The sequence below is a fragment of the Saccopteryx leptura genome, chromosome 1 (genome assembly GCF_036850995.1).
Source record: "Saccopteryx leptura isolate mSacLep1 chromosome 1, mSacLep1_pri_phased_curated, whole genome shotgun sequence".
Lineage (NCBI taxonomy): Eukaryota > Metazoa > Chordata > Mammalia > Chiroptera > Emballonuridae > Saccopteryx > Saccopteryx leptura.
The window spans coordinates 56,810,586-56,836,800 of NC_089503.1; the positions used below are offsets into that span (position 1 = coordinate 56,810,586).

General features: G+C 41.5%; 1 protein-coding gene across 5 annotated transcripts in view; it reads left to right on the forward strand.

The window, feature by feature from the left end:
- NUP98 (nucleoporin 98 and 96 precursor) overlaps positions 1–26,215 on the forward strand; it is a 136,268-nt gene that overhangs the window by 45,677 nt on the left and 64,376 nt on the right. For 3 of the 5 annotated variants that reach the window (XM_066367287.1, XM_066367306.1, XM_066367297.1), the window contains exons 11-12: positions 3,523–3,615; positions 18,420–18,560. In XM_066367287.1, coding sequence (XP_066223384.1) covers positions 3,523–3,615; positions 18,420–18,560 — 234 coding nt within the window. The remainder of the gene's footprint in view (positions 1–3,522; positions 3,616–18,419; positions 18,561–26,215) is intronic. The other 2 variants (XM_066367314.1, XM_066367324.1) reach the window with 1 other exon arrangement.

The following is a 26,215-nucleotide window of genomic DNA, read 5'->3' on the forward strand; positions in this document are numbered from 1 at the left end:
CCATATGTACCTTGACCAGGCAAGCCAGGGTTTTGAACCAGCGACCTCAGCATTCCAGGTCAATGCTTTATCCACTGCACCACCACAGGTCAGGCAACCTCAGGGTTTTGAACCTGGGTCCTTGGCATCCCAGGCTGATGCTCTATCCACTGTGCCACCACCTGGTCAGGCTAAATCAGTATTTTTTATTGGATAAACTTAATTTCATTATTGCTCACGAGAGAACCAGATCTAAGTATATTTCTTTCATATTCCTATTTTATTGGGAAGCTGTCAGCTTTGATTTTCGTGGGCAGAGATAAAAATTTTCTGATTTAGGAATAAGTCACATTACAAATCTGGAAATGTAACAAGGTTATACCAATATTTGGGGGCATGATTATTCACTGTTAGTTACATGTCATCTAGTTTCAAATTGCGTTTTATTTTGATAGTGCTTAATCCACAGCATTAAAGGTTGGGATACCTGCCACAGTTAAATAGCCAGATTCTTCAGTCATTCTCTAGCATCATCAGCTCATTTTTCTTGGTAAATAATTATTCCTAGGAGGGACAAGTTTATTTGATTATTTGATAATGTCTGAATTAATGAATGAATGGAATAGATTTAAAGAGAGTAAAGATCCTTTAGGTATTGATAAGATGGAGCTTAGCAATAAATCAGTAGTTATTCTATGCTCTTGTATGCAAATAGCTTCTTAACTTTCTCTTAGTCAAAGAAGTATTTGTATATATAAATGTCTTTTTTTTTTTTTTTGTATTTTTCTGAAGCTGGAAACGGGGAGAGACAGTCAGACAGACTCCCGCATGCGCCCGACCGGGATCCACCCGGCACGCGCACCAGGGACGCTCTGCCCACCAGGGGGCGATGCTCTGCCCCTCCGGGGCGTCTCTCTGCCGCGACCAGAGCCACTCTAGCGCCTGGGGCAGAGGCCAAGGAGCCATCCCCAGCGCCTGGGCCATCTTTGCTCCAATGGAGCCTTGGCTGCGGGAGGAGAAGAAAGAGACAGAGAGGAACGAGGGGGGGGGGGTGGAGAAGCAAATGGACGCTTCTCCTATGTGCCCTGGCCGGGAATCAAACCCTGGTCACCCGCATGCCAGGCCGACGCTCTACCGCTGAGCCAACCGGCCAGGGTTATAAATGTCTTTTTTAGGTGATTATTTTGAGGTATAACTAATATATAATACTATATCTCAAATGTACATGATTCATGTTTACATATATTGAGAATTGATCACCACCAAAAGTTCAGTTAAAATCTGTCACCATACAGTTAACAAAATTTCTTGTGATGTGAAGTTTTATGATTTTCTCTCAGCAACTTTATGCAATACAGTATTATAACTAGTCACCATGCTAAACATTATATCCCCATGACTTATTTTATAATCGGAAATTTATACCTTTTGACCCATTTTACCTGTTTCATCTGTACCTCACCTCCTGACTCTAGTAACCACTGATCTGTTCTCTGTGAGCATGCTTTTTGTTGTTTTTCTAGTCCACATATAAAAGAAATAATGTGGTACTTGTGTTTTTTTGTCTGACTCACTTCAGTTAACATAATGTCCCCAAATTTTATCTTGTTACTGATGGCCAGATTTCATTTATATCTGAAAAATATTCCATTATATATGTGCCACATTATCCATTCATTCATTAGTGGGCACTTCTTTTGATTCCATATCATGGCTATTATAAATACAGAACACAGGGGTGCATATGTACTATTGAGTGAATGAGTTCTTGATATATTTTTGGATATTAACCTTGTATCAGATGTAGGATTTTCAAGTGTTTTCTCCCAATCAGTAGGTTGTCTTTTCATTTTACTCATGATTTCCTTCGCTGTGTAGAAGCTTTTTAGTTTGATGTGGTCCCACTTGATTATTTTTGCTTTTGTTGCATTTGCTTTTGGTGTCAGATGCAAAAAAATCATCACCAAGACAGATGTCAGGGAGCTCACTACTTATGTTTTCTTATAGGAATTAGTTGGTTTCAAGTCTTACATTTAAGTCGTTTAACCCATTTTGTGTGTGGTGTAAGGTAGTGTTCCAGTTTGATTCTTTTACATGTGATTTTCCAGTGTTCCCAGTACCATCATTAAAGAGACTATCCTTTCCCCATTGTATATTTTTGACTTTTATGTCAAAAATTGACCATTAATTCATTAATTGTCCTTAATTTTTAATATTAACAGCGTTGATAAACTTTTGTCAGTAAGAATCTGAGGAAATGTGTGGTATAAACAGTGTAAGTTGGGACTTATTTCCCTCCTGTGGGTTTGAGGTAGTTCACAAATACTTTGTTTTCTGCTATCTATGGAAATGGATTAAATTTTAACTCAAAAAGAGAATGAATATCTCCAAGTACATATTCTTTACTTTCTGTTTTCAAAATTGTGCTTAAGTAGGCTATACTCCATTTTTGTGGCAAAGTTTTTAGCACAATTGAAAAAATTTAATGAAGCAAATGTATTGAGATTGTCAGATTACTTGCTTAGATTTTTAAATGACACTAGAAATATATCTTTAAATTTATTCAATTTTTAAATTTTTTTCATTGAGATAATAACCCAGATATTAACCTGAGAAAGTATAATCTTAGTGATACTGTCATGTATTCCACAATACTCTTTATTCTGTAAATCTTTTGTATTTATACCTGTCTATGATGCCTTTTAAAAATATTCTAGACAATGATTGGTTATTTTTTTCCTCTTATTCAGAAATTAATGATATGTTCATTAGCTTTATTTTTGGTATGTAGCTCCAAAAAGTGTGCAGAAACATTGTGGACATATCTGAACAAGAGAGAGACAATAGCAGTAGTGTAACGTAGGTCTTTGTGGAGAGCTCTGTGGACTTTAGAGGGACATCAGGATTTTTCTAAATGATGGGTCCTAGTGGAAGAGGATAGTTTGTTCAGCTCTTATCTCTGTGATGATTCAAGAAAAGTTTCTAAATCATTTTCTTTTAATAATCAGCTGAGTCCTTGAGTACTTCTGAGCTGATTGAGTATTATGCTATTAAAGCTCCTTGTATGTGATCAGCCATGTTATTAATCCCTACAAGTTTCATAGGTTTAAAACAAAAGTTCTTTAGAGATTTTTATAGGTAATTTTCTCTTAGCAAGAACCTTTCTTTTTTTGTTTACTGTCTTAGTTTTTAGTGGAATTTGAGAAAATGAGTTTTTCTTCTAATAATTAAACACGAAACATAGGTTGGAAGTTTTTTGCAAGGGGAGTTTTTCCTAAGATCAAGCACAATCACTTTGATTTTTAATATTAGATATTATCCTATTTTGAATTTATACTTCAAGTCTGAAATATAATTAATAGTAAGACTTATAGGGTGTATTATAGACATCTAATTTAAATTTAAAAATTATATTAACTTTATCATTTAGGATATCTTTGTGAAAGGATGTACAACTTAGAGTCAGAATGCTTTGTTTTAAATTCCTGTGTAAAGGAAATTGAGAGTTGTGTTTACAGTCTACTCATTCTTTTGTCTTTCTAGGTTTTGGCACAAATACCAGTGGAAATAGTATTTTTGGAAGTAAACCAGGACCTGGGACTTTGGGAACGGGGCTTGGTGCAGGATTTGGAACAGGTAAGGACCTGTACCTTGAGATTTTGGAAGTGATAATCTTGGCTTTTTTTTTTTTAAGTGATTTTAGTAATGGAAAGGGTCCGAGGATAGAGGGGAGAAACCTTGGTTTGCTTTTCTACCTATTCATGCATTCATTGATTGACTCTTATATGTGCCCTGACTAGGGATCAAAGCTGCAACTTTCTGTAACATTGGTATATTGGGATGATGCTCTAGTTAGCTAAGCTATCTGACTAGGGCAAACTTGGTTTTCTAATTGCTGGAACTTAATACTTGTGTTTGATCATATGCCTAGAAATAAAAGGTCTAGATACTCATTTTCACATAGAAATTTATAAAATATTCCCAGCGGCTGTGCTTTACCAAGTTTTAAAACACTGGCACATGTCTCTTAGAAGCTATTAGCTCCCTTTCTACAAAATGTCCTCTAATAGTCCTGGTCTATCTTGGATTTTGAGTATTTAATGTGAGACTTGTTAATATGGTGACATTTTTTTTCTTTCTTTTTTTTTTAAATTTTAATGGGGTGACATTGATAAATCAGAGTACATATGTTCAGAGAAAACATCTCCAGGTTATTTTGACATTTGATTATGTTGCATTCCCATCACCCAAAGTCCAGTTGTCTTCTGTCACCATCTAACTGGTTTTCTTTGTGCCCCTCCCCTCCCCCAAACCCCTCCCTCTCCTCCCCCCCTTCACCTCCCCTAACCACCACTCTCTTGTCCATATCTCGAGTCTCATTTTTGTGTCCCATCTATGTATGGGATCGTATAGTTCTTAGTTTTTTCTGACTTATTTCGCTCAGTATAATGTTATCAAGGTCCATCCATGTTGTTGTAAATGATCCGACGTCATCATTTCTTACGGCTGAGTAGTATTCCATAGTATATATGTACCAAAGCTTTTTAATCCACTTGTTCTCTGACGGGCACTTGGGCTGTTTCCAGATTCGTTATTGTGAACAATGCTGCCATACATATGGGGGTGCATTTCTTCTTTTCAAACATTGCTATGGTGTTCTTGGTGTATATTCCTAACAGTGGTATAGCTGGGTCAAAAGGCAGTTCGATTTTTAATTTCTTGAGGAATCTCCATACTGTTTTCCACAGTGGCTACTCCAGTCTGCATTCCCACCAGCAGTGTAGGAGGGTTTCCTTTTCTCCACATCCTCGCCAGCACTTCTTCTGTGTTGTTTTGTTGATGAGCACCATTCTGACCGTTGTTAGGTGACATCTCATTGTGGTTTTAATTTGCATTTCTCTAATGATTAGTGATGTTGAGCATTTTTTCATATGCCTATTGGCCATCTGTATGTCCTCTTTGGAGAAATGTCTATCCATTTCTTTTGCCCATTTTTTGATTGGATTGTCTTCCTGGTATTGCGTTTTACAAGGGTTTTTTTTATTTATTTAATGGGGTGACATTGATAAATCAGGGTACATTTGTTCACAGAGAACATCTCCAGGTTATTTTGATATTTGATTATGCTGCGTTCCCATCACCCAAAGTCAAATTGTCTTCCTTCACATTCTAACTGGTTTTCTTTGTGCCCCTCCCCTCCCCCAAACCCCTCCCTCTTCTACCCCCCACCCCGTCATTTATTTCTGCTCTGATCTTTATTATTTCCTTCCTTATACTACCTCTGGGCTTTACTTGCTATACTTTTTCTAGTTCTTTTAGATGCAGGGTCAAGTTGTTTATTTGAGCTTTTTCTAGCTTCTTAAGGTATGTCTGTTATGCTATGAACTTCCCTCTTAGGACTGCTTTTGCTGTGTCCCATAAATTTGAGTTGATGTATGCTCATTATCGTTCGTTTCTAGGAATTTTTTTATTTCTTCTTTGATCTCATTGTTAACCCATTCGTTATTTAATAACATACTATTTAGTTTCCAAGTATTTGAGTATTTTTCAGTTTTTCTGTTGTGGTTGATTTCTAGTTTTATGCCATTGTGATCAGAGAAAGTGCTCAATATGGTGTCAATCTTCTTAAATTTGTTGAGACTGCTTTTGTGCCCCAACATGTGGTCTATCCTAGAGAATGTACTGTGGGCACTTGAAAAGAATGTATATTCTGCTGCTTTAGGGTGAAAGGTTCTGAAGATATCTGTTAAATCGAGTTGATCTAATGTGTCCTTTAAGTCTGCCGTTTCTTTGTTAATTTTCTTTCTTGAGGATCTATCTAGTGATGTTAGTGGGATATTGAAATCCCCTACTATTATAGTATTGCTGTTGATCTCGCCCTTTAAATCCATTGTCTGCTTTATATATTTAGGTACTCCTATATTAGGTACGTAGATATTTTTTCTTTTTTTTTTGTATTTTTCTGAAGCTGGAAACGGGGAGAGACAGTCAGACAGACTCCCGCATGCGCCCGACCGGGATCCACCCGGCACGCCCACCAGGGGCGACGCTCTGCCCACCAGGGGGCGATGCTCTGCCCCTCCGGGGCGTCACTCTGCGCAACAAGAGCCACTCTAGCGCCTGGGGCAGAGGCCAACGAGCCATCCCCAACCCCCGGGCCATCTTTGCTCCAATGGAGCCTCGACTGCGGGAGGGGAAGAGAGAGACAGAGAGGAAGGAGAGGGGGAGGGGTGGAGAAGCAGATAGGCGCTTCTCCTGTGTGCCCTGGCCGGGAATCAAAATGGGACTTCTGCACGCCAGGCCGACACTCTACCACTGAGCCAACCGGCCAGGGCCTAGGTATGTAGATATTTATAATGTTTATATCTTGTTGGATTGCTCCCTTTATTATTATGTAGTGACCTTCTTTATCTCTTATTATAGCCTTTGTTTTAAAGTCCATTTTTTCTGATAGAAGTATTGCTACCCCAGCTTTTTTTTCATTTCCATTTGCGTGAAATATTTCTTTCCATCCTTTTATCTTCAGTCTATATGCATCTTTTGTTTTAAGGTGTGTCTCTTGTAGACAGCATATGTATGAGTCCTGTTTTCTTATCCACGCAGCTACCCTATGTCTTTTGATTGGATCATCTGATCCAGGCGTGCCCAAACTGCGGCCCCCTGAGGCCATTTATCTGACCCCCCACCACGCTTCTGGAAGGGGCACCTCTCATTGGTGGTCAGTGAGAGGAGCACTGTATGTGGTGGCCCTCGAACGGTCTGAGGGACAGTGAACTGGCCCCCTGTGTAAAAAGTTTGGGGACCCCTGATATATCCATTTACATTTAAAGTTATTATTGATATGTAGTTGTTTATTGCCATTTTATTCTTTAAAACTGTATTTCTTTTGCTATATTCTTTTTCCCCTTTGATCTGTTTACAACAGGCCCCTTACCATTTCTTACAGCATTGGTTTGGTTGTAGTGAATTCCTTGAGGGTTTTTTTTTTTTTGTCTGGAAAGCTTTTAATTTCTCCTTCAGTTTTAAACTATAGCTTTGCTGGATAGTCTTGGTAAAGTAATCTTGGTTGTAGGTTCTTGTTCTGCATTACTTTGAATATTTCTTGCCATTCCTTTCTGGCCTCAAGTGTTTCTGTTGAGAAGTGGGCTCCTTTGTAGGTGATAGCCTTTTTTTCTCTAGCAGCTTTTAATATTTTATCTTTATCACTTAGCTTTGGTATTTTAATTATGATGTGTCTTGGTGTAGATTTCTTTGGGTTTCTCTTTAATGGAGTTCTCTGTGCTTCTTGAAATTGTGAGACGTTTTCCTACCTTAATTTAGGAAAGTTTTCAGCTATGATATGGTTGAACAAAGTCTCTATCCCTTGTTCTTTCTCTTCTTCTTCAGGAACCCCTATGATGCGGATGTTATTTCTCTTCATGTTGTCACAGAGCTCTCTTAGAGTTTCCTCAGACTTTTTGAATCTCTTTTATTTTTTCTGCTCTGCTTCTGTGCCTTCATTTATCTTGTCCTCTAACTCACTGATTCGATTCTCAGCTTCATCCATCCTGCTTTTAATTCCTTCCATTGTGTTCTTCATTTCTGATATTGTATTTGTCATTTCTGACTGATTCTTTTTATTATTTCAATGTCCTTTTTTATATTTGCTATCTCTGTACTTAAGTGTTCGTAATGACCATCTATTGTTCTAAGATCTATGAGCTTCCTAACAATCGTTATTTTAAACTCTGCATCTGGTAATTTGGTTATATATGACACATTCAGGTCCTTTTCTGGGGATTTCTCTTGATTCATTTGTATTGCATTTCTCTGCCTTCTCATTTTGTCTGTGTAAAATGGGGTTTGGCCACTGGGTTCCACTGGGTGTGGCCTCCCAAGGTGTGGTCTGTCTGCAGGCTTGCCACCCCCTCTGCTGCTGCTGCATAGGGCATTCGGGTATGGGCTTTGCTGGTGCCAGTCCACTGGGGCTGTTGCTGTGGTTGCCACCTGTCCTTCATGGGAGGGGCTGTAATCACGTGCTTGGTTGTACAAGCCTGGGTGCCCTTGACCTTCTCCTGGCCAGGAGGGCAGGGGTGAGCACCTTTTTTTTTTTTTTTTTTTTTTTTTTCATTTTTCTGAAGCTGGAAACGGGGATAGACAGTCAGACAGACTCCCGCATGCGCCCGACCGGGATCCACCCGGCACGCCCACCAGGGGCGGTGCTCTGCCCCCCAGGGGGCGATGCTCTGCCCATCCTGGGCGTCGCCATATTGCGACCAGAGCCACTCTAGCGCCTGAGGCAGAGGCCACAGAGCCATGCCCAGCGCCCGGGCCATCTTTGCTCCAATGGAGCCTTGGCTGCGGGAGGGGAAGAGAGAGACAGAGAGGAAAGCGCGGCGGAGGAGTGGAGAAGCAAATGGGCGCTTCTCCTATGTGCCCTGGCCGGGAATCGAACCCGGGTCCTCCGCACGCTAGGCCGACGCTCTACCGCTGAGCCAACCGGCCAGGGCAGGGGTGAGCACCTTTGCTCAGCTGCAGGTCTCCACCTGATTCCAGGTTTTCGCCCTGCTCCTGCAGGAGGAGCCCTCTGGCGGGGTGGCTACAAGCCTTGGCTCCATGGTCGGGGCGGGACTCCACCTGTTTTGGGCTTTCGCTCCACCCCCGCGGGAGGAGCCAGCTCCAGTGTCAGGCTGCAAGCCTCGGTTTGGGTGAGGCTGCGCTCCTGCGCCCTTGCTCAAGGTTGGGTCTCCTGCTCTTACCCCGCAGGCTGGATTGCAGGCGGCATGCAGCTGGGCTTGATCACTTTCACAGGTCCCCTCCACCCCAGCCTGGCAAGACTGAGCTCACACTTGGGCCTCAGTCATGGCCAGCCGGCTTCCATCCTTGCCAACGGAACTGCGCTTCTGCGTCCCGCCTCCGCCCACCCTCAGCGTAGCCCTCATCCGTGTGGGTGGGGGCGCTGCAGCTCAGACCCTAATACTCAATACTGTAGTCCCAAAAGCTTCCTCGACTCTGCTCTAAGTACTGTGGGTGAGCTTGTTTGGCTGGTGTCCTGCTTCCCTTTGCTGGTATTGCTGTTTCCAGGGGAAATATACACTTCAGATTTGGGGAGTGACTTAGCCCAGGGGTTAGGTTGGCTGTCCCTCAAGGTGTTTCTCTCTGTGCCTTCTAGATTACACTCTCTTCCTGCTGCTCCGGTCCTCTCCTCTCTCCCCGTCCCTTGGAGCCCTGGATGAGTGGTTGAGAGAGAGGTTTTCTACATAGTCCCTTTAAGAAGAATGCTGGTTTTGAGAAATCAGTCTCTTTCTCACAAACAGTATCCTGACTTGTTTCCAGCTAAATACTGTCCTTATGCCTCTTCTAGGCTCTGGGGCTGCAGGCTGTGGCTTTGTAATTCACATTGGTTCTGTGAGGTGGAAGTTGGTACGTCCGCCTACTCCATCGCCATTTTGTCCTCTCAATATGGTGACATTTTTAACTTTCAGTTCCCCTGTGTTATCCTTGTGATGAGGATTTTAAACCTTTGACTGTTGACCGAGTAAGCTTTATTACTATAATAGTAAGATCACATGATGAAGTAATTAATAAATATTCTTAAATTTTTTAAGATCACTACATACTTTTTAATTCTTTTCACATTGATATATAGCTGAAATGTCATACCTTTGTTTCTGTTCCTCATACCGACAATTATTTTTCTTTTTTTTTTTTTTACAGAGTCATTTAGAGGGATAGACAGGGACAGACAGACAGGAACGGAGAGATGAGAAGCATCAATCATTAGTTTTTCTTTGCACGTTGCAACACCTTAATTGTTCATTGATTGCTTTCTCATACATGCCTTGACCACGGGCCTTCAGCAGACTGAGTACCCCTTGCTCGAGCCAGCAACCTTGGGCTCAAGATGGCGAGCTTTTGCTCAAACCAGATGAGCCCTCGCTCAAGCTGGCGACCTCGGGGTCTCAAACCTGGGTCTTTCACATCGCAGTTCAACGCTCTATCCACTGTGCCACCGCCCAGTCAGGCTCTACAATTATTTTTCAATGTCTTTGAAGACATTGACCCTTCTAATTTCCCAGCTGTTTTTATTTATTTTCATACATTCATTCATTCATTCATTTATTTAGTGAGAGGCAGGGAGGCAGAAAGACAGACTCCGGCATGCGTGCCCCAAACAGGATCCACCTGGTAAACTCCCTACCAGGCAATGCTCTATCTGGGGCATTGCTCCATTACTTGGCAATAAAAATTTTAGTGCCTGAGGTGAGGCCATGAAGCCATCCTCAGCACTCAGGCTAACATGCTCGAACCAGTTGAGCCATGGCTGTGGGAGTAGGGGGTGGGCAGGGACAGAGGGAAGGGTAAGGGGAGGGGTGGTGAAGCAAATGGGTGCTTCTGTGTACCCTGACCAAGAATCCAACCTGGAACTTCCACATGCTGGGCTGACACTCTAGCCAAACGACCAGGGCCGTCCCAGCTTTTTAAATAATTGGAAGGTGACAGTGGTCATAAAATGAGTAAGTGTTCCAGCATGTACAATTCAACAAGGTTGTGTAAGCATATAATTAGTTATGCCTACTTTCCCAATTCATCTAACCATAGGTATGGTCATTTACTTGCAGACCATTTATGTCCATGGTCTCTGCTTCCACTGACCAGTTATCTGCTATCTTTGTTTCTATAGATAACTATGATCTCTTTTTTATAAAATAAAAGATATAAGTGCTTATAAAAAATTACAAAAAATTTAGAAGCATCATGAAAAAATGCATCTTTCAGCTTTGAAGTAATAGCTATTGAAAGTTTGGTATGTATCTTGTCAGGCTCTTTCATACACATTTTTCAAACGTGCTTAAATATACATATACACACACATATATGTCTAAACATACATTTTTTTATGTACAGTTAGCCTTGTTTTGTTATATTCTTAAATGAAAACCATATTCTACAGGAGTGTTTTTTAAGCAAAATGATGAAATACATTAATTTTAATGTAGTGGGCTACAGCTAGCATTTTAAAAAAGGAACTAGAATTTAAAACAAACTGTTGTACAAAGCAAGGTTAAGTTTTTTTTTTTAACTTATGTTTCAGTTATATATACTGTGGGGCAAAAGTAAGTTTACAGTTGTGTGTATGCAAAACAGTTTATTCTTGTATTATTATTTATTAATTATTGTATTTTCCATATGAACAACTGTAAATCTGCTTTTCCTAACCCCTGCATGAGTCTATGGATCTTAGTGTATTTCGTAATGTCTGCTGTACCACAGTCATGATGTGTCAAACTGAAAGCAGCTCCTTTACGTAGTTTTTTGTGTTTTTTTGTTTTGTTTTTGTATTTTTCTGAGGCTGGAAACAGAGAGGCAGTCAGACAGACTCCCTCATGCGCCTGACCGGGATCCACCCGGCACGCCCACAAGGGGGCGATGTTCTGCCCTTCTGGGGTGTTTCTCTGTTGCTACCAGAGCCACTCCAGCGCCTGAGGCAGAGGCCAAGGGCCTCTTTTGCTCCAATGGAGCCTCGGCTGTGGGAGGGGAAGAGAGAGACAGAGAGGAAGGAGAGGGGGAGGGGTGGAGAAGCAGATGGGCGCCTCTCCCATGTGCCCTGGCCAGGAATTGAACCCGGGACTCCTGCACGCCAGGCCGATGCTCTACCACTGAGCCAACCGGCCAGGGCAGTATTTTGTGTTTTGATTTTTTCTTTTTTCTTGATACTTGGGCATGTACATAGTTTATCTTTTGGTCAGTATGTGTAGATCTAACTCATTCTTTAAACAAAACTGTTTAGTATTTCATTGTGCATGTGCATATATACACACAAAAATGTGTAACACTGCATAATTTATTTAACTTTTCCTATTTTGATGGACATTTGAGTTATTTTATATTATTATCAATGCAGTAATGAAGATCCTTGTGACAAATTTTCTTAGTATTATACAGGATTGATTCTTAGAATTGGAATTGTGTCAGAAGATACACAGATTTTGTGTTTTGGTCAATCCTGCTAACAGTTTGCCTTCTAAAAAGAATTCCAGTTTGCATTTTGGCTGCTATTGTATAAAAGTGCTTATTTCCCATACCTTTTCCTCATTGTTGGACTTTTTTATCTTTACGTGCATGACAGTGAAGATTTGTATATTCTAGTTTGCACTTCAGTGATTAGTGGTGAAGATAATATTCTTACGTTTGTTTACTGGCCATATGAATCTTTGAATTCGCTATTTGATCATTGTTTATTAATTTATTTCTGAGTGTTTTATATATTGTAGAGACTAACTTTTTGATTGTATGACAGTTTTTTGTTTGCTTTTTGACAGAAATGGAGAAGGAGAGAAGGGACAGATAGGGACAGACAGAAAGGGAGAGTGGTGAGAAGCATCAATTCTTGGTTGTGTCACCTATTGTTCATTGATTACTTTCTCATATGTGTCTTGACTGGGGAGCTACAGCAGAGCGAGTGACCCCTTGCTCTAGCCAGTGATCTTTGGGCTCAAACCAGTGACCATGGGGTCATTTCTGTGATACCACACTCAAGCCAGAAACCTTAGGGTTTCGAACCTGGGTCCTCTGTCTCCCAATCCAGCACTTTATCCACTGCACCACCACCTGGTTAGGCTGTATGACAGTTTTATTTCAGCATTTTAACTTACCAAATTCTACTACATGTAAAACTAAGAAGCTTGGGGCTTTTTTGTACAATATGATTTCTAAATTTAAGGAGAATATATTGTCTGGCATCAATGTTCTCTTTTAATCCCAGAGGAATTACAAATGTAGGTAAAATTAAGGGGTTTTTCTGAAGGGTAGTTTTGTAGGCAGTTAGTAAGCATAAGTCTAAGACCCAGGTAAAATGCTACTGTAATGTTTGTTACAGATGTTATCGCCAAGTCTTTGTTTCACTTAATTTATGTTATCTTCGTATATCAGTTTTATTTTTCTGTGATCAAAATGGACAGTCTCTCCCCATTGCCTTTTTGGTCTTACAGGTTATGATTAACAATATCTTCTCCTGTACTCCAAGATTATAAAGTGTTTTATCACCTATTTTTGTGATGCAATTATCTTCTATTCTGTAGTATAATATCTCAGCCTTTTTATTAGTTTGAATATATTTCGTTATTTTATTTTTATTTTTTTGCGAGAGAGATAGAGAGGGACTGATACGGACACACAGACAGGAAGGAAGACAGATGAGAAGCATCAACTCTTAGTTGAGAGGAAGGGAGGAGAGATTTTGATTGATTTCTTGTTCACCCATTTATGCATTCATTGGTTGATTCTTATATGTGCCATGCCTGGGGATTGAACCTGCAACCTTGGCGTATCAGGACAACACTCTAACCACATATTAATTACTGTTATATATTCCTCATTCAAGCCTTATTACATAAACTAAAAGCCAACTAGAATTAAAGAATTTTAAACCCCAACCTTAGCAGCAGATCATATAGGGAAATAAGAATTGTGAGAATCAGTAAGCACATGCTATTGGAATTCTTCAATGAATACTTCTGATAAAACATTTTTAGGTTTGAAATGAATGAATCTGGAGACTACTGTATATAAACAACCACATTCTCGAACTCTGTATTTCATGGTATCATAAGTAGAAAAGCACTGTCGCTTTGGGCAATGTTTTTTGGGGAAAACGTTAATTAACTAAAGTGGTATTCCTATGTAGCTTCTTGTTTTGAGGGATGGAGATTCAAACTCATACCTTAACAGAAGTAAATTTCCCTGTAACATAAGGCCACCTCCTACTTCATGAATAGTTGACTATAGAACTATGAAATGTTACCTGACCTGTGGTGGTGCAGTAAGTGTCAACCTGGAATGCTAAGGTCGCCTGTTCGAAACCCTAGGCATGCCTGGTCAGGGCACATAGGAATTGATGCTTCTTGCTCCTCCCCTCCTTCTCTCTCTCCTCTAAAAAATAAATAAAAAAGAAATGTGAAATGTACAAATACATAAGATTTTCTTTGTATACTTAGATTTTTTTTTAATTTTATTTATTCATTTTAGATAGGAGAGAGAAAGGCAGAGAGAGAGACAGAGAGGGAGAGAAAGGAGAGAGAGACAGAGAGAGAAGGTGGGGAGGAGCTGGAAGCATCAACTCCCATATGTGTCTTGACCAGGCAAGCCCAGGGTTTCGAATCGGTGACCTCAGCATTTCCAGGTTGACGCTTTATCCTCTGCGCCACCACAGGGCAGGCTGTATACTTAGATTTAAGTAATCAATCAGTATAGTATGTTTTTAAAAGATTTTATTGCTTTTACAGAGTAGAGAGAGGTGGGATGAACAAGAACTATCAATTCATACTTACTCACTTTAGGTGTTCATTAAGTGCTTGTCATACATGCCTTGACCCAGGGTTTTGAATCAGTGACCTTATTATTTCAAGTCAGTGCTCTACCCACTGTGCTACCACAGGCCAGGCAGTATAATATTTTATATTATCCTTTGGTGTGTGGCTTTTTTTCCCAGATGTGTTCAGATGAAGGAACACTTATTAAATCATAGGTTGGTGTAACAGTTTCTTCTTCATACTGGTATTAACTATCAGCATTAGCAATGGTATGCCATTTTCTTGGTAGTTACATAATAATAATATTGATTTAGTTCTTAAAATTTTTCATGAAGTGCCCTGGTCATTTGGCTCAGCTGTAGAGTGTCAGCCCGGTGTGTGGAAGTCCCAGGTTCGATTCCTGGTCAGGGCACACAAGAGAAGTGCCCATCTGCTTTTCCACCCTTCCCCCTCTCCTTCCTCTCTATCTCTCTCTCTCTTCGCCTCCCACAGCAAGGCTCTATTGGAGCAAACTTGGTCCGAGTGCTGAGGACTGCTCTATGGCCTCTGCCTCAGGCACAATGAAAAGCTGGGTTGGAGCAATGCCTCCCAATGGGCTGAGCATCACCCCCTAGTGGGCTTGCCTGGTGGGTCCCTGTTGGGGTGCATGCAGGAGTTTGTCTCTGCCTGTCCTCCTCCCACTGAATTAAAAAAAAAATTTTTTTCCATGAAGCAATAAGTTTAAGGGTACATTTAGAAAAGTTGATTGTTACATTAAGATTTACCCAGAAAAGCCCTGGCCGGTTGGCTCAGCGGTAGAGCATCGGCCTAGCGTGCGGAGGACCCAGGTTCGATTCCCGGCCAGGAAACACAGGAGAAGCGCCCATTTGCTTCTCCACCCCTCCGCCGCGCTTTCCCTCTCTGTCTCTCTCTTCCCCTCCCGCAGCCAAGGCTCCATTGGAGCAAAGACGGCCTGGGCGCTGGGGATGGCTCTGTGGCCTTTGCCCCAGGCGCTAGAGTGGCTCTGGTCGCAACATGGCGACGCCCAGGATGGGCAGAGCGTCGCCTCTGGTGGGCGTGCCGGGTGGATCCCGGTGGGGCGCATGCGGGAGTCTGTCTGTCTCTCCCTGTTTCCAGCTTCAGAAAAATGAAAAAAAAAAAAAAAAAAGATTTACCCAGAAAAAATCTACCTCAATATAATAGGTAAAGTTAAATTCTAAAATTTATTAGAAAGTCTAAAAGGAATATAATCATTTTGATTTTTTTCAGGGCGTTTCTAGGGTCTATATCACCGTGGAACTTGCCCATATATTTTCCTTGTGACTCCTACACCTAATCACAAATACATTTCATAAGTTTATAACAGCATACATCAGAATGTTTTTCAGTCCTTTTATTAAGCATAAAAAGCCACATGTGCATGATATAGGATTTGGGTAAAATTATAACAATATGGAAGTCATTTTATGACACTTCCTTTCCAGGTCTCTGAACCTCCCACTGTATTTTTATCCTTTTGTGGGTTATTGAAGTACAGTGGTTTTATTTTACTTTTTCATGGTTCTTTATCCAGGGCTGCTACTCAGGTGAGGGAAATACACACCCATTGAAAACAAATTTTTTGGCCCTGGCCGGTTGGCTCAGTGGTAGAGCGTCGGCCTGGCGTGCGGGGGACCCTGGTTCGATTCCCGGCCAGGGCACACAGGAGAAGCGCCCATTTGCTTCTCCACCCCCCCCCCCTCCTTCCTCTCTGTCTCTCTCTTCCCCTCCCGCAGCCAAGGTTCCATTGGAGCAAAGATGGCCTGGGCGCTGGGGATGGCTCCTTTGCCTCTGCCCCAGGCGCTAGAGTGGCTCTGGTTGTGGCAGAGCGACGCCCCCTGGTGGGCAGAGCATCGCCCCTGGTGGGCCTGCCGGGTGGATCCCGGTCGGGCACATGTGGGAATCTGACTGTCTCTCCCCGTTTCCAGCTTCAGAAGAAAAATAAAAAGGAAAAAGAAAAAGAAAACAAATTTTTATCCATTTTATATATTTGGATTTCATCTAAGTTTTTGTTTAGGTTGTGTTTGGTACATGGAAAAATAAAGATTTGTGAAATTTGGCCGTTAACTATATCCTTTGAGGGAGTACTATAATTTTTCTTGGGATTTTCACCAAATTCTAATGGTTTCAGACTTAGTCCCTGTTCCAGAGTGGGGCTTTTTAAAGTGAAATAATCCCATTGCTATGTTGTCTTCTTGTTAATAATATGGTTGGACAGTCAGTGAATGTTTTATCTATTCATTAGTCACCCTCACTAGTTTAAATTATATTAATTTTATGAATATACTTTCCTGTTTTTTTTATTATTATTATTACGAATTTAAAGCAGTTCCCTCTTGATATTTTATACCTCCAAATGTCATATCTTTGAAATGATTTTAGTGCTTTCCCTCATAACTCATATCTCTGTCAAGATGTGTTGATATGCCTAACCAGGTGGTAGCACAGTGGATAAACGGTTAGCCTGGGATGCTGAGGAACCAGGTTCAAAACCCCAAGGCCACTGGCTTGTACATGGGCTCACCAGCTTGAGCACAGTGTCACTGGCTTGAGTGTAGGATCATAGATATGACCCCATAGTCGCTGCTTGAGCCCAAAGAATGCTGGCTTGAGCAAGGGGTCACTGGCTTGGCTGGACCAACCCTAGTTAAGGAACATATGAGAAAGTAGTCAATGAACAACTAAAGTGCAGCAACCACAAGTTGATGCTTCTCATCTCTCTCCCTATCTGTCTCTGTCTCTTGGGAAAAAATTATTTTTAAAAAGATGTGTTGGCCCTGGCCAGTTGGCTCAGCGGTAGAGCATCAGCCTGGCGTGCGGGGGACCCGGGTTCGATTCCCGGCCAGGGCACATAGGAGAAGCGCCCATTTGCTTCTCCACCCCCCCTCCTTCCTCTCTGTCTCTCTCTTCCCCTCCCGCAGCCGAGGCTCCATTGGAGCAAAGATGGCCCGGGCGCTGGGGATGGCTCCTTGGCCTCTGCCCCAGGCGCTAGAGTGGCTCTGGTCGCGGCAGAGCGACGCCTCGGAGGGGCAGAGCATCGCCCCCTGGTGGGCAGAGCGTCGCCCCTGGTGGGCGTGCCGGGTGGATCCCGGTCGGGCGCATGCGGGAGTCTGTCTGACTGTCTCTCCCCGTTTCCAACTTCAGAAAAATACAAAAAAATAAAAAGATGTGTATTAATTAATTAAGATATATTATATTAGAAGTAACTTCAGATCTTTAAAATTGCTGATATCTTGGGGGGGCTAGATGAAAATCTTTTAAATAATTTATGCAATAACATTCTAAATAACTGAAATCTTTCTGTTTTATACTTTAAAAATCACTTCTGACAAAATCTATAAATAAGATTCATTTGGCTTTAAAACATTACAAGTTTCTGCAATGGGTTTCCCTCTGGTGAAAATAAGTCTTTTTTTATAATACAAGAGTCTAAAGTAGTTTTCATGAGATAGAATACAGTATTGGGAAGTATTACTGTTTTACTCAAACAATGTACGATTAGATTTTGTTTTCTATAGTTTAGCTTCTGTCAGTCAAAAAAATGACATTGAGTACTTTGATTTGCCAATATTTCAGTTTAAGGAGAATTGACTACGTTTAATTCTCTCAAAATCTGTTTTGCTATAGAGTAGAAGTTAAGAGCCCTGGTAGCGTAAGTGCACTAAGGTTTGAACCCCTGTATTACTATTGACTACATTTATGATATTGAGCTAATTATTAAACCTTCAGTTTTCTCATCTGTAAAATGGGAATAATAGTTCATAATTCCCAACTTATGAAATTAAATGAGATGATACTAGTTAATATTTAAAGAGTATTGATATCTATCAGACATCCACTTGCTTAATATGTGTTTATTCCATTTAAATCTTAGGATAAATGGCTAAGCTGTGTTTTGTTACCTCATTATAGTTGAGGAAACAACACAGAGAGGTTAAATATTTTGCTTATGATGTACGTGATGTACTCAGCAAAGTGCCTGGCATATATTTAGCATTTCTTGTATTAGCTCTTGTGTTAAAATTAGTGATTATTTTGAAGTTTCCAAATGTATTATATTTTTATGTGACCTCTGGAACAACATTCAAAGGCTCTTCTGTGGTGTATTTTTCTTTCCTCTTTTCTCCATAGCTCTTGGTGCTGGACAGGCATCTTTGTTTGGGAACAACCAACCTAAGATCGGAGGGCCTATTGGTACAGGAGCCTTTGGGGCCCCTGGATTTAATACCACGACAGCCACTTTGGGCTTTGGAGCCCCCCAGGCCCCAGTAGGTAAGTGTCAGTCACTTTAGAAGGCTTTACTCAGTTTGTTTCTTGCTAATACTTAACTTACTGACCTGATTTCCCACTTCAGCTCTGTTCTGCTTCTACCAAAGCAGTACGTGCATACATGTCATTGAATAATTATGTAGTGCAGAAAGACTTGTAATAGATCCTGGCTTTCCCATTCTCAGGCCTGTACTCACCCAAAAAAATCACTTTTGTTATAGCTTTTAATTCATGTGGTATATAATTGTTTATATCTCTAAATGATATGCTTATATTGCTGTGTTCTGCTTTACTAAATATAAGAAATTTAAATTATTAATGGTAGATGAAAATATAGCTCATTTATCACCTCTATGTTCTTTGTTTGCTTCTCCCTGTATAACTGTTTATTAAATTCCCTGTTTAGTTTTATATATTAAAGAGTTTTCATAATTCATTTATTTGAATACCCCCCTCTCAGTTTTTGCAATACCTGCCAACCACTTTTATTATTTCTAATTTAGAAATAATTTTTTTAGTGAGTGGAAGAGAGTAAGAGACAGACTCCAGCATGCACACCAAGGTGTCTACCTGGCAAGCCCCCTACTGGTGATGTTTTACCTACTTGAGCCATTGCTCGGCAACCAAGCTATTTTTAGTGCCTGAGGCGACACTCCTTAAAGTCATGCTCAGCACCCAGGCCAACTCTCTGAAACCAATCAAGCCATGGCTGTGGGAAGGGAACAGCAAAATAGAGGGGAGGGGAAGAGGTGTAGTAGCAGATGGTTGCTTTTCCTGTATGCACTGACTAGGAATCAAACCTGGGACATCCACATGCCAGACCCATGCTCTACTACTAAGATAACTGGCCTTATTTATTTATTTATTTGTTTACTTATCTATTATCTACCTATTTATTTTTTAGTGAGAGGAGGGGGAGTTAGAAAGACTCCTGCATGTGCCCCAACTGGGATCCACCTGGTGACCCCCATTTGTGGCCAGTGCTCTGCCCATCTAGGGCCATGCTTGCAACTGAGCTATTTTTAGCGCCTAAGGTGGAGGCTCGAGGGAGCCACCCTCAGTGCCCAGGGCGGCATGCTGAAATCAGTTGAGCCACTGGTTGATGGAGGGGAAGAGATTAGGAAGGGGGAGAGACGGATGGTTGCTACTCCTGTGTGCCCTGACTGGAAATTGGACCCAGAATTTCTACATGTGGGGTTGATGCTCTACCCCTGAGCCAACTGTCCAGGGCCCTGATTTACTTTTTAACTTAAATATTTTTTTAAAGAAGATTATGTTCTACCAGAAAGTAAAATTGATATTACCTGGCATAAATAGGGCAATGTAAATGGTAGGTAGGTAGGTAGGTAGGTATAAGTTTAAATTCATCTTCAGTGCTATCATAATTTATGTACCAAATTTTGAGAAGCCATTGCAAATTTAAGCTGTGTCCATATATACTTTTTTTTCTTCTGTCAAATAGGGAATAGTATTTTTTTTACTCCACTTGGTCAAATAAAAATATTACTTTCCTTACCCTTCTCTTTCTCCATTTCTTTTTCTGTTTTTATAAACATATTTATGAAAGTGATAATGTTTTGTCTTAAATTATTACTGTCTTCTATGATTAAAGCATAAAAGTTGCAAATGAACACGTTTATTATAATTATGAAAATATTGCTGCCCAGCCAAGTGCACCTTTCTCGTATAACTTTTTCTGGGATTTCTGGTTCTTTTTTTCCCTTGTATTACTAGTGCTTATTGCCTTCCTAGTCAAAATTCTCAAGAATGTTACCAGATTTTTTTTTTTTTGAGAGAGAGAGAGAGAGGAAAGAGGAAAGGAAGAGTAATGAGAAGCATCAACTCATAGTTGAGACAGTTTAGTTGTTCATTGATTGCTTCTCGGATGTGCTTTGACCAGGGGCCTCGAGCTGAGCCAGTGACCCCTTGCTCAAGCCAGCAACTTTGGGATCATGTTGATGATCCCACCCTAGTCTAGCCAGAGACCTTAGGGTTTAGAATCTGGCACCTTGGTGTCCTAAGTTAACACCCTATCCACTATACCACCAGTCAGGCGATATCAGAGTACTTTTTCCCTAGAATACTGTACTTCATTTTTTTATTCCTTTTTCCTCTGCAGCAATATAACTCTTCATTATTCCCTAGGCCTTTAGCATTGCTTCAGGATATTCCCTTTAGGTCTACTCAGTGGGAATAGCTGTGTCCTGGATACAAGGTTTTCCTCTTTATTTCCCGACTTTGAAGGAATGTTTTTTAAGTTAAGTGTATATGAAAAGTAAACTGACTAATTACAAGTCTGAAAATATTTTCTTTTTTTTTTTTCTTTTGTGACAGAAAGAGAGAGTGAGAGGGACAGATGAAGACAGATAGACAGGAAGGGAGAGAGATGAGAAGCATCAGTTTTTCCTTGCAGCATCTTAGTTGTTCATTGATTGCTTTCTCATATGTGCCTTGACCATGGGGCTACAGCAGACTGAGTAACCCCTTGCTCAAGCCAGTGACCTTGGACTCAGCTGGTAAGCCTTGCTCAAACCAGATGAGCCCGCACTCAAGCTGGCGACCTCGGGGTTTTGAACTTAGGTCCTCTGCATCCCAGTCTGACACTCTATCCACTGTACCACCGCCTGGTCAAGCTCTTCATTCATTTCTTACACTTAAATGTTATAGAATTCTAGTGTGAAAATAATTTGTTCTCAGAATTTATACTGTATTCCTTCTTGCATTAACCATTACTGATGAGAAGTCTGATTTCTTTTTGATTCTTGAGACTTGTTCCCCTAACTCCAACATTTAGGATTGTCCCTTTGTCATGAATTATTTTATTTTTTTGCAAGAGACAGAGAGAGGGACCGATAGGGACAGACAGACAGGAAGGGGGGGAGAGATGAGAAGCATCAATTCTTTGTTATGACACCTTAGTTGTTAATTGATTGCTTTCTCATATGTCCCTTGACTGGGGGTGGGGTGACTTCAGCAAAGCAAATGACCCTTTACTCAAGCCTGCAACTGGGGGGTCATGTCTGTGGTCCCACACTCAATCCATTGACTCCGTGCTCAAGCTGGTGAACCTGTGCTCAAACTAGATGAGCCTGCCGTGTTCAAGCCTGCACCTTGGGGTTTTGAACCTGACTCCTCTGTGTCCCAGGCTGACACTCTATCCACTGCACCACCTTCTGGTCAGGCTGTCAAGAAATTATAGGTTACTTCTTAGAAGACCTTTTCTATCATAATGCTTTGGGTTTTGTTTTGTTTTTTGTATTTTTCTGAATCTGGAAACGAGGAGAGACAGTCAGACAGACTCCCACATGCACCCGACTAGGATCCACCTGGCATGCCCACCAGGGGCAACGCTCTGCCCACCAGGGGGCGATGCTCTGCCCCTCCAGGGCATCGCTCTGTTGCAACCAGAGCCACTCTAGAGCCTGGGGCAGCGGCCAAGGAGCCATCCCCAGCGCCTGGGCCATCTTTGCTCCAATGGAGCCTCGGCTGCGGGAGGGGAAGAGAGAGACAGAGAGGAAGGAGAGGGGGAGGGGTGGAGAAGCAGATGGGCGCTTCTCCTATGTGCCCTGGCCGGGAATCAAACCTGGGACTTCTGCACGCCAGGCCGACGCTCTACCACTGAGCCAACCGGCCAGGGTTGTTTTATTTTTTTAAGCTATATTTGTACTTTCTAGGTGATTTTGGTTGTCTTAAATCATCACATTTTTTGTAATTTTAACTTATAAGAATTCTTTTTTGTTCTGAAAGTTCCTGTTTACAAGCAGCTGGTTCTTAAATGCAGGGTGTTTTGTTTTTTTTTTATAACTGAATTTGTTTATTGGCATTAAAAACTTTTTATTGTTAAAACTGATTGCACAGGTTCTTCTGTTTCTCAACTCTTTGGGATTATTTTAATTTTTTTTTTTTTTTTTTTTTTTTTACGGAGACAGAGATAGACAGGGACAGACAGACAGGAACGGAGAGAGATGAGAAGCATCAATCATCAGTTTCTTGTTGCGCGTTGCGACTTCTTAGTTGTTCATTGATTGCTTTCTCACATGTGCCTTGACCGCGGGCCTTCAGCAGACCGAGTAACCCCCTGCTGGAGCCAGCGACCTTGGGTCTAAGCTGGTGGGCTCTTTGCTCAAGCCAGATGAGCCCGCGCTCAAGCTGGCAACCTCGGGGTCTCGAACCTGGGTCCTTCCGCATCCCAGTCCGACGCTCTATCCACTGCGCCACCACCTGGTCAGGCTTAATTTTTATTTTGATCTCACTTTTAATACAAGGTGATTTCTTTCCATTTATTTATATTTAAGAATAAAGTAATGAAAAGTGCACTTGTTGAGCATCAGGGATTAGGAAGAGGATAGTGTAGTTCTGTGTGTATGCTTTGTATTGATTCTTCTCCCCTTTCATCAAACTTGATATTCTTGAATCCCTAGCCTTTCTAGGAATCTCCAGGGCAGATAATCCCATTTGTGTTTGGCTGTAATACCCATTATGCGTATTCGAAGCTATATAGATAGGTTTATTTAGGTCTTTAGAGGAAGATGAGGTGAATTAGAATTCTAATTGAGGCCATGGTCAACTTTCTTAGTGGATAGAGTGTCAGCCTGCCGTGCCCACGTTCCGATTCGATCCCTATCAGGGCACAAATGAGAAATAACCATGTGCTTCTCTTTCTCATCCCTTCCCCCATTCTCGCTCACTTTTCTTCTCACAGCCAGTGGTTAGATTGATTCAAGCGCCAGCCTAAGGAGCTGACAATAGCTCAGTTGATTCAAGCATTGGCCCCAGATGGAAGTTGCCAGGTGGATCCCGGTCAGGGCACCTGCGGAGTCTTATCTCCCCTCCTCTCACTTAAAAAAAAAATAATTGTAATTTATCTCTTTGTGAGCATTAGAAGCATCTTTATCATTAAAAATGATGTTTTTATTTTATTCTTATTTTTGTTTTGTTTTTTCAGTTGAAGGTGGTAGCATAAACTTGTCATTTTTTCTTTTATGTGCCTTGACTGGGCACATAAAGCCTGGGGGTTTTGAACTGGCAACCTTAGCATTCCAGGTCAACACTATATCCACTGCGCCACCACAGGTCAGGCCATTCAATATTTTTTGGTCTTAGTTTTAGGTGTATAGCCTAGTGGTAGAAAGTCATATACTTTACAAAATGTTCCCTCTGATATTTTCAGTACCTGCCTGACACCATACATAGTCATTACAGTATTATCAACTATATTTCCTAGGCTGTACTTTACATACTTCTGACTGTTTTTTAACTACTATTATGTATTTCTCAATCACTTTTTTACCCAGTTTTTTCTCCTCACTCCTGGCAACCATCAGTCTATCCTCTGAATCTTTTTTTAAAGGCAGTTAAAAAATTCCTGATCAAAACATTTAATACTATAGATTTATGTATTAGTTTTATTGCCTATTTAAAAGCAGTTACATTGACTTTTTTTTGAGAGAGAGAGAGAGAGGGTGGGGGAAGGACAGACAGGAAGGGAGAGAGATGAGGAGCATCAATTCATGTTTGTGGCACTTTAGTTTTTCATGGATTGCTTTCTCATATGTGCCTTGACCAGAGGCTTCAACTGAGCCAGTCACTTTGGGCTCAAGCCAGCAATTTTGGGCTTTAAGCCAGCAACCATGGAGTCATTTCTATGATCCTGTACTCAAGCTGGCGACTTCAGTGTTTCAAACCTGGGTCCTCTATCCACTGTGCCACCACCTGGTCAGGCAAAATTAGTTGTTTTGACTTAAAATGTACAGTTTTGCATCACAGAATCTTAGTTACAAAGTGCTTTCGAGTTTTATGTGAGTCAACTCTTATTGTGAAAGTTCCTTACTTAAAAAGCTCAGTAGCTTGAACAGGCAGTGGCACAGTGAATAGAGTGTCGGCCTTGGACACAGAAAAATCAAGTTCAAAACCCCGAGGTCACCAACTTGAGCATGAGCTCATCCAGTTTTACTGTGGACTCACCAGTATGACAGTGCGGGGTCCCTGGCTTGAGCCCAAAGGTCTCCCCCTTGAAGCCCAAGGTTGGTGGCTTGAGCATGGGGTTGCTGGCTTGGCTGCACCCCCACCCCCACCCCCATCACGGCACATAAGAGAACGTAATCAGTGAACAACTAAGGTGCCACACCGAAGAATTGATGCTTCTCATCTCTTTACCTTCCTGCCTGTTTGTCCCTCTCTCTGTCTCTGTCACAAAAAAAAATAAAAATAAAGCTTAGTCAAGGTCAGTCTAGTCTCCTGGTCGGCAAACTGCTGCTTGCAAACCACATGCAGCTTTTTGGCCCCTTGAGTGTGGCTCTTCCACAAAATACCACATGCAGGCACTATAAGGAATGTACCTACCTATATAGTTTAAGTTTAAAAAATTTGACTCTTGGCAACTTCCCTGGCCTCCATCTTACCTCGGGGCCAGGGAACCTTGCCGGGCAGGATGCGCGCTCTGTTCTGAATAAAGCTTTTTTGGGCCCTGGCCGGTTGGCTCAGTGGTGGAGCGTCGGCCTGGCGTGTGGAGGTCCCGGGTTCGATTCCCGGCCAGGGCACACAGGAGAGGCGCCCATCTGCTTCTCCACCCCTCCCCCTCTCCTTCCTCTCTGTCTCTCTCTTCCCCTCCCGCAGCCCAGGCTCCACTGGAGCAAAGATGGCCCGGGCGCTGGGGATGGCTCCTTGGCCTCTGCCCCAGGTGCTGGAGTGGCTCTGGTAGCGACAGAGCGACACCCCAGATGGGCAGAGCATCGCCCCCTGGTGGGCGTGCCGGGTGGATCCCAGTCGGGCACATGCGAGAGTCTGTCTGACTGCCTCCCCGTTTCCAGCTTCAGAAAAATATTAAAAAGAAAAAAAAAAGAAGAAGAAAAAAAAATTGACTCTCAAAAGAAATTTCAATCATTGTACTGTTGATATTTGACTCTGTTGACTAATGAGTTAGCCAACCACTGAATTTGGTCCATTGATTTCAGGTTGTTTAGAAACCAAAATCTGCCTTTATAGTATTTCTACCCAGTAGTTCTACTTTTACCTCCCAAAGCTAAGGAAAACCAGTCAGCTATAATTTCTTTCTGGAACCTCATTGTCTTTCTTTAGGATAAAGTATTATTAGCTTCTTCTGTTCTCAGAAGACTTAGTTTTTAAATTTTTTCCTATTTCTATAATCATTTGGTTATAATACAGATTTTTAATATGTTTTCAAATTATGATCAGGATTGAATATAACACTAATGGTAGCTTATTTAGTGCTTCTACTTCCTTATTTTTAACCTTATTTTTTCTAATGTATTGCCTTTTCCCTGTATTTTAAAATAATACCGTTAACATAGAGATTTTATACTTAGACATTCAAAAGTAAAAACATCCATATGCATTTTTCTAGTTATTTTTTAATTTCTTAAAGGAAGTTTTTATTCTTTTGAGCACACCCTGGTGGGATTGCCTATACTTGTTAAATGATGTGATCGGCTGGTACGAGCCAGCTTTTTCTCCTCCTTTTTTCTTTTTTTGTATTTTCTGAAGTGTGAAGTGGGGAGGCAGAGAGATAGAGTCCTACATGCGCCCTACTCGAATCCACCTGGCATGCCCACCAGGGGGTGATGCTCTGCCCATCTGGGCCATTACTCCGTTGTAACCAGAGCCATTCTAGCACCTGAGGTGGAGGCCATGGAGCCATC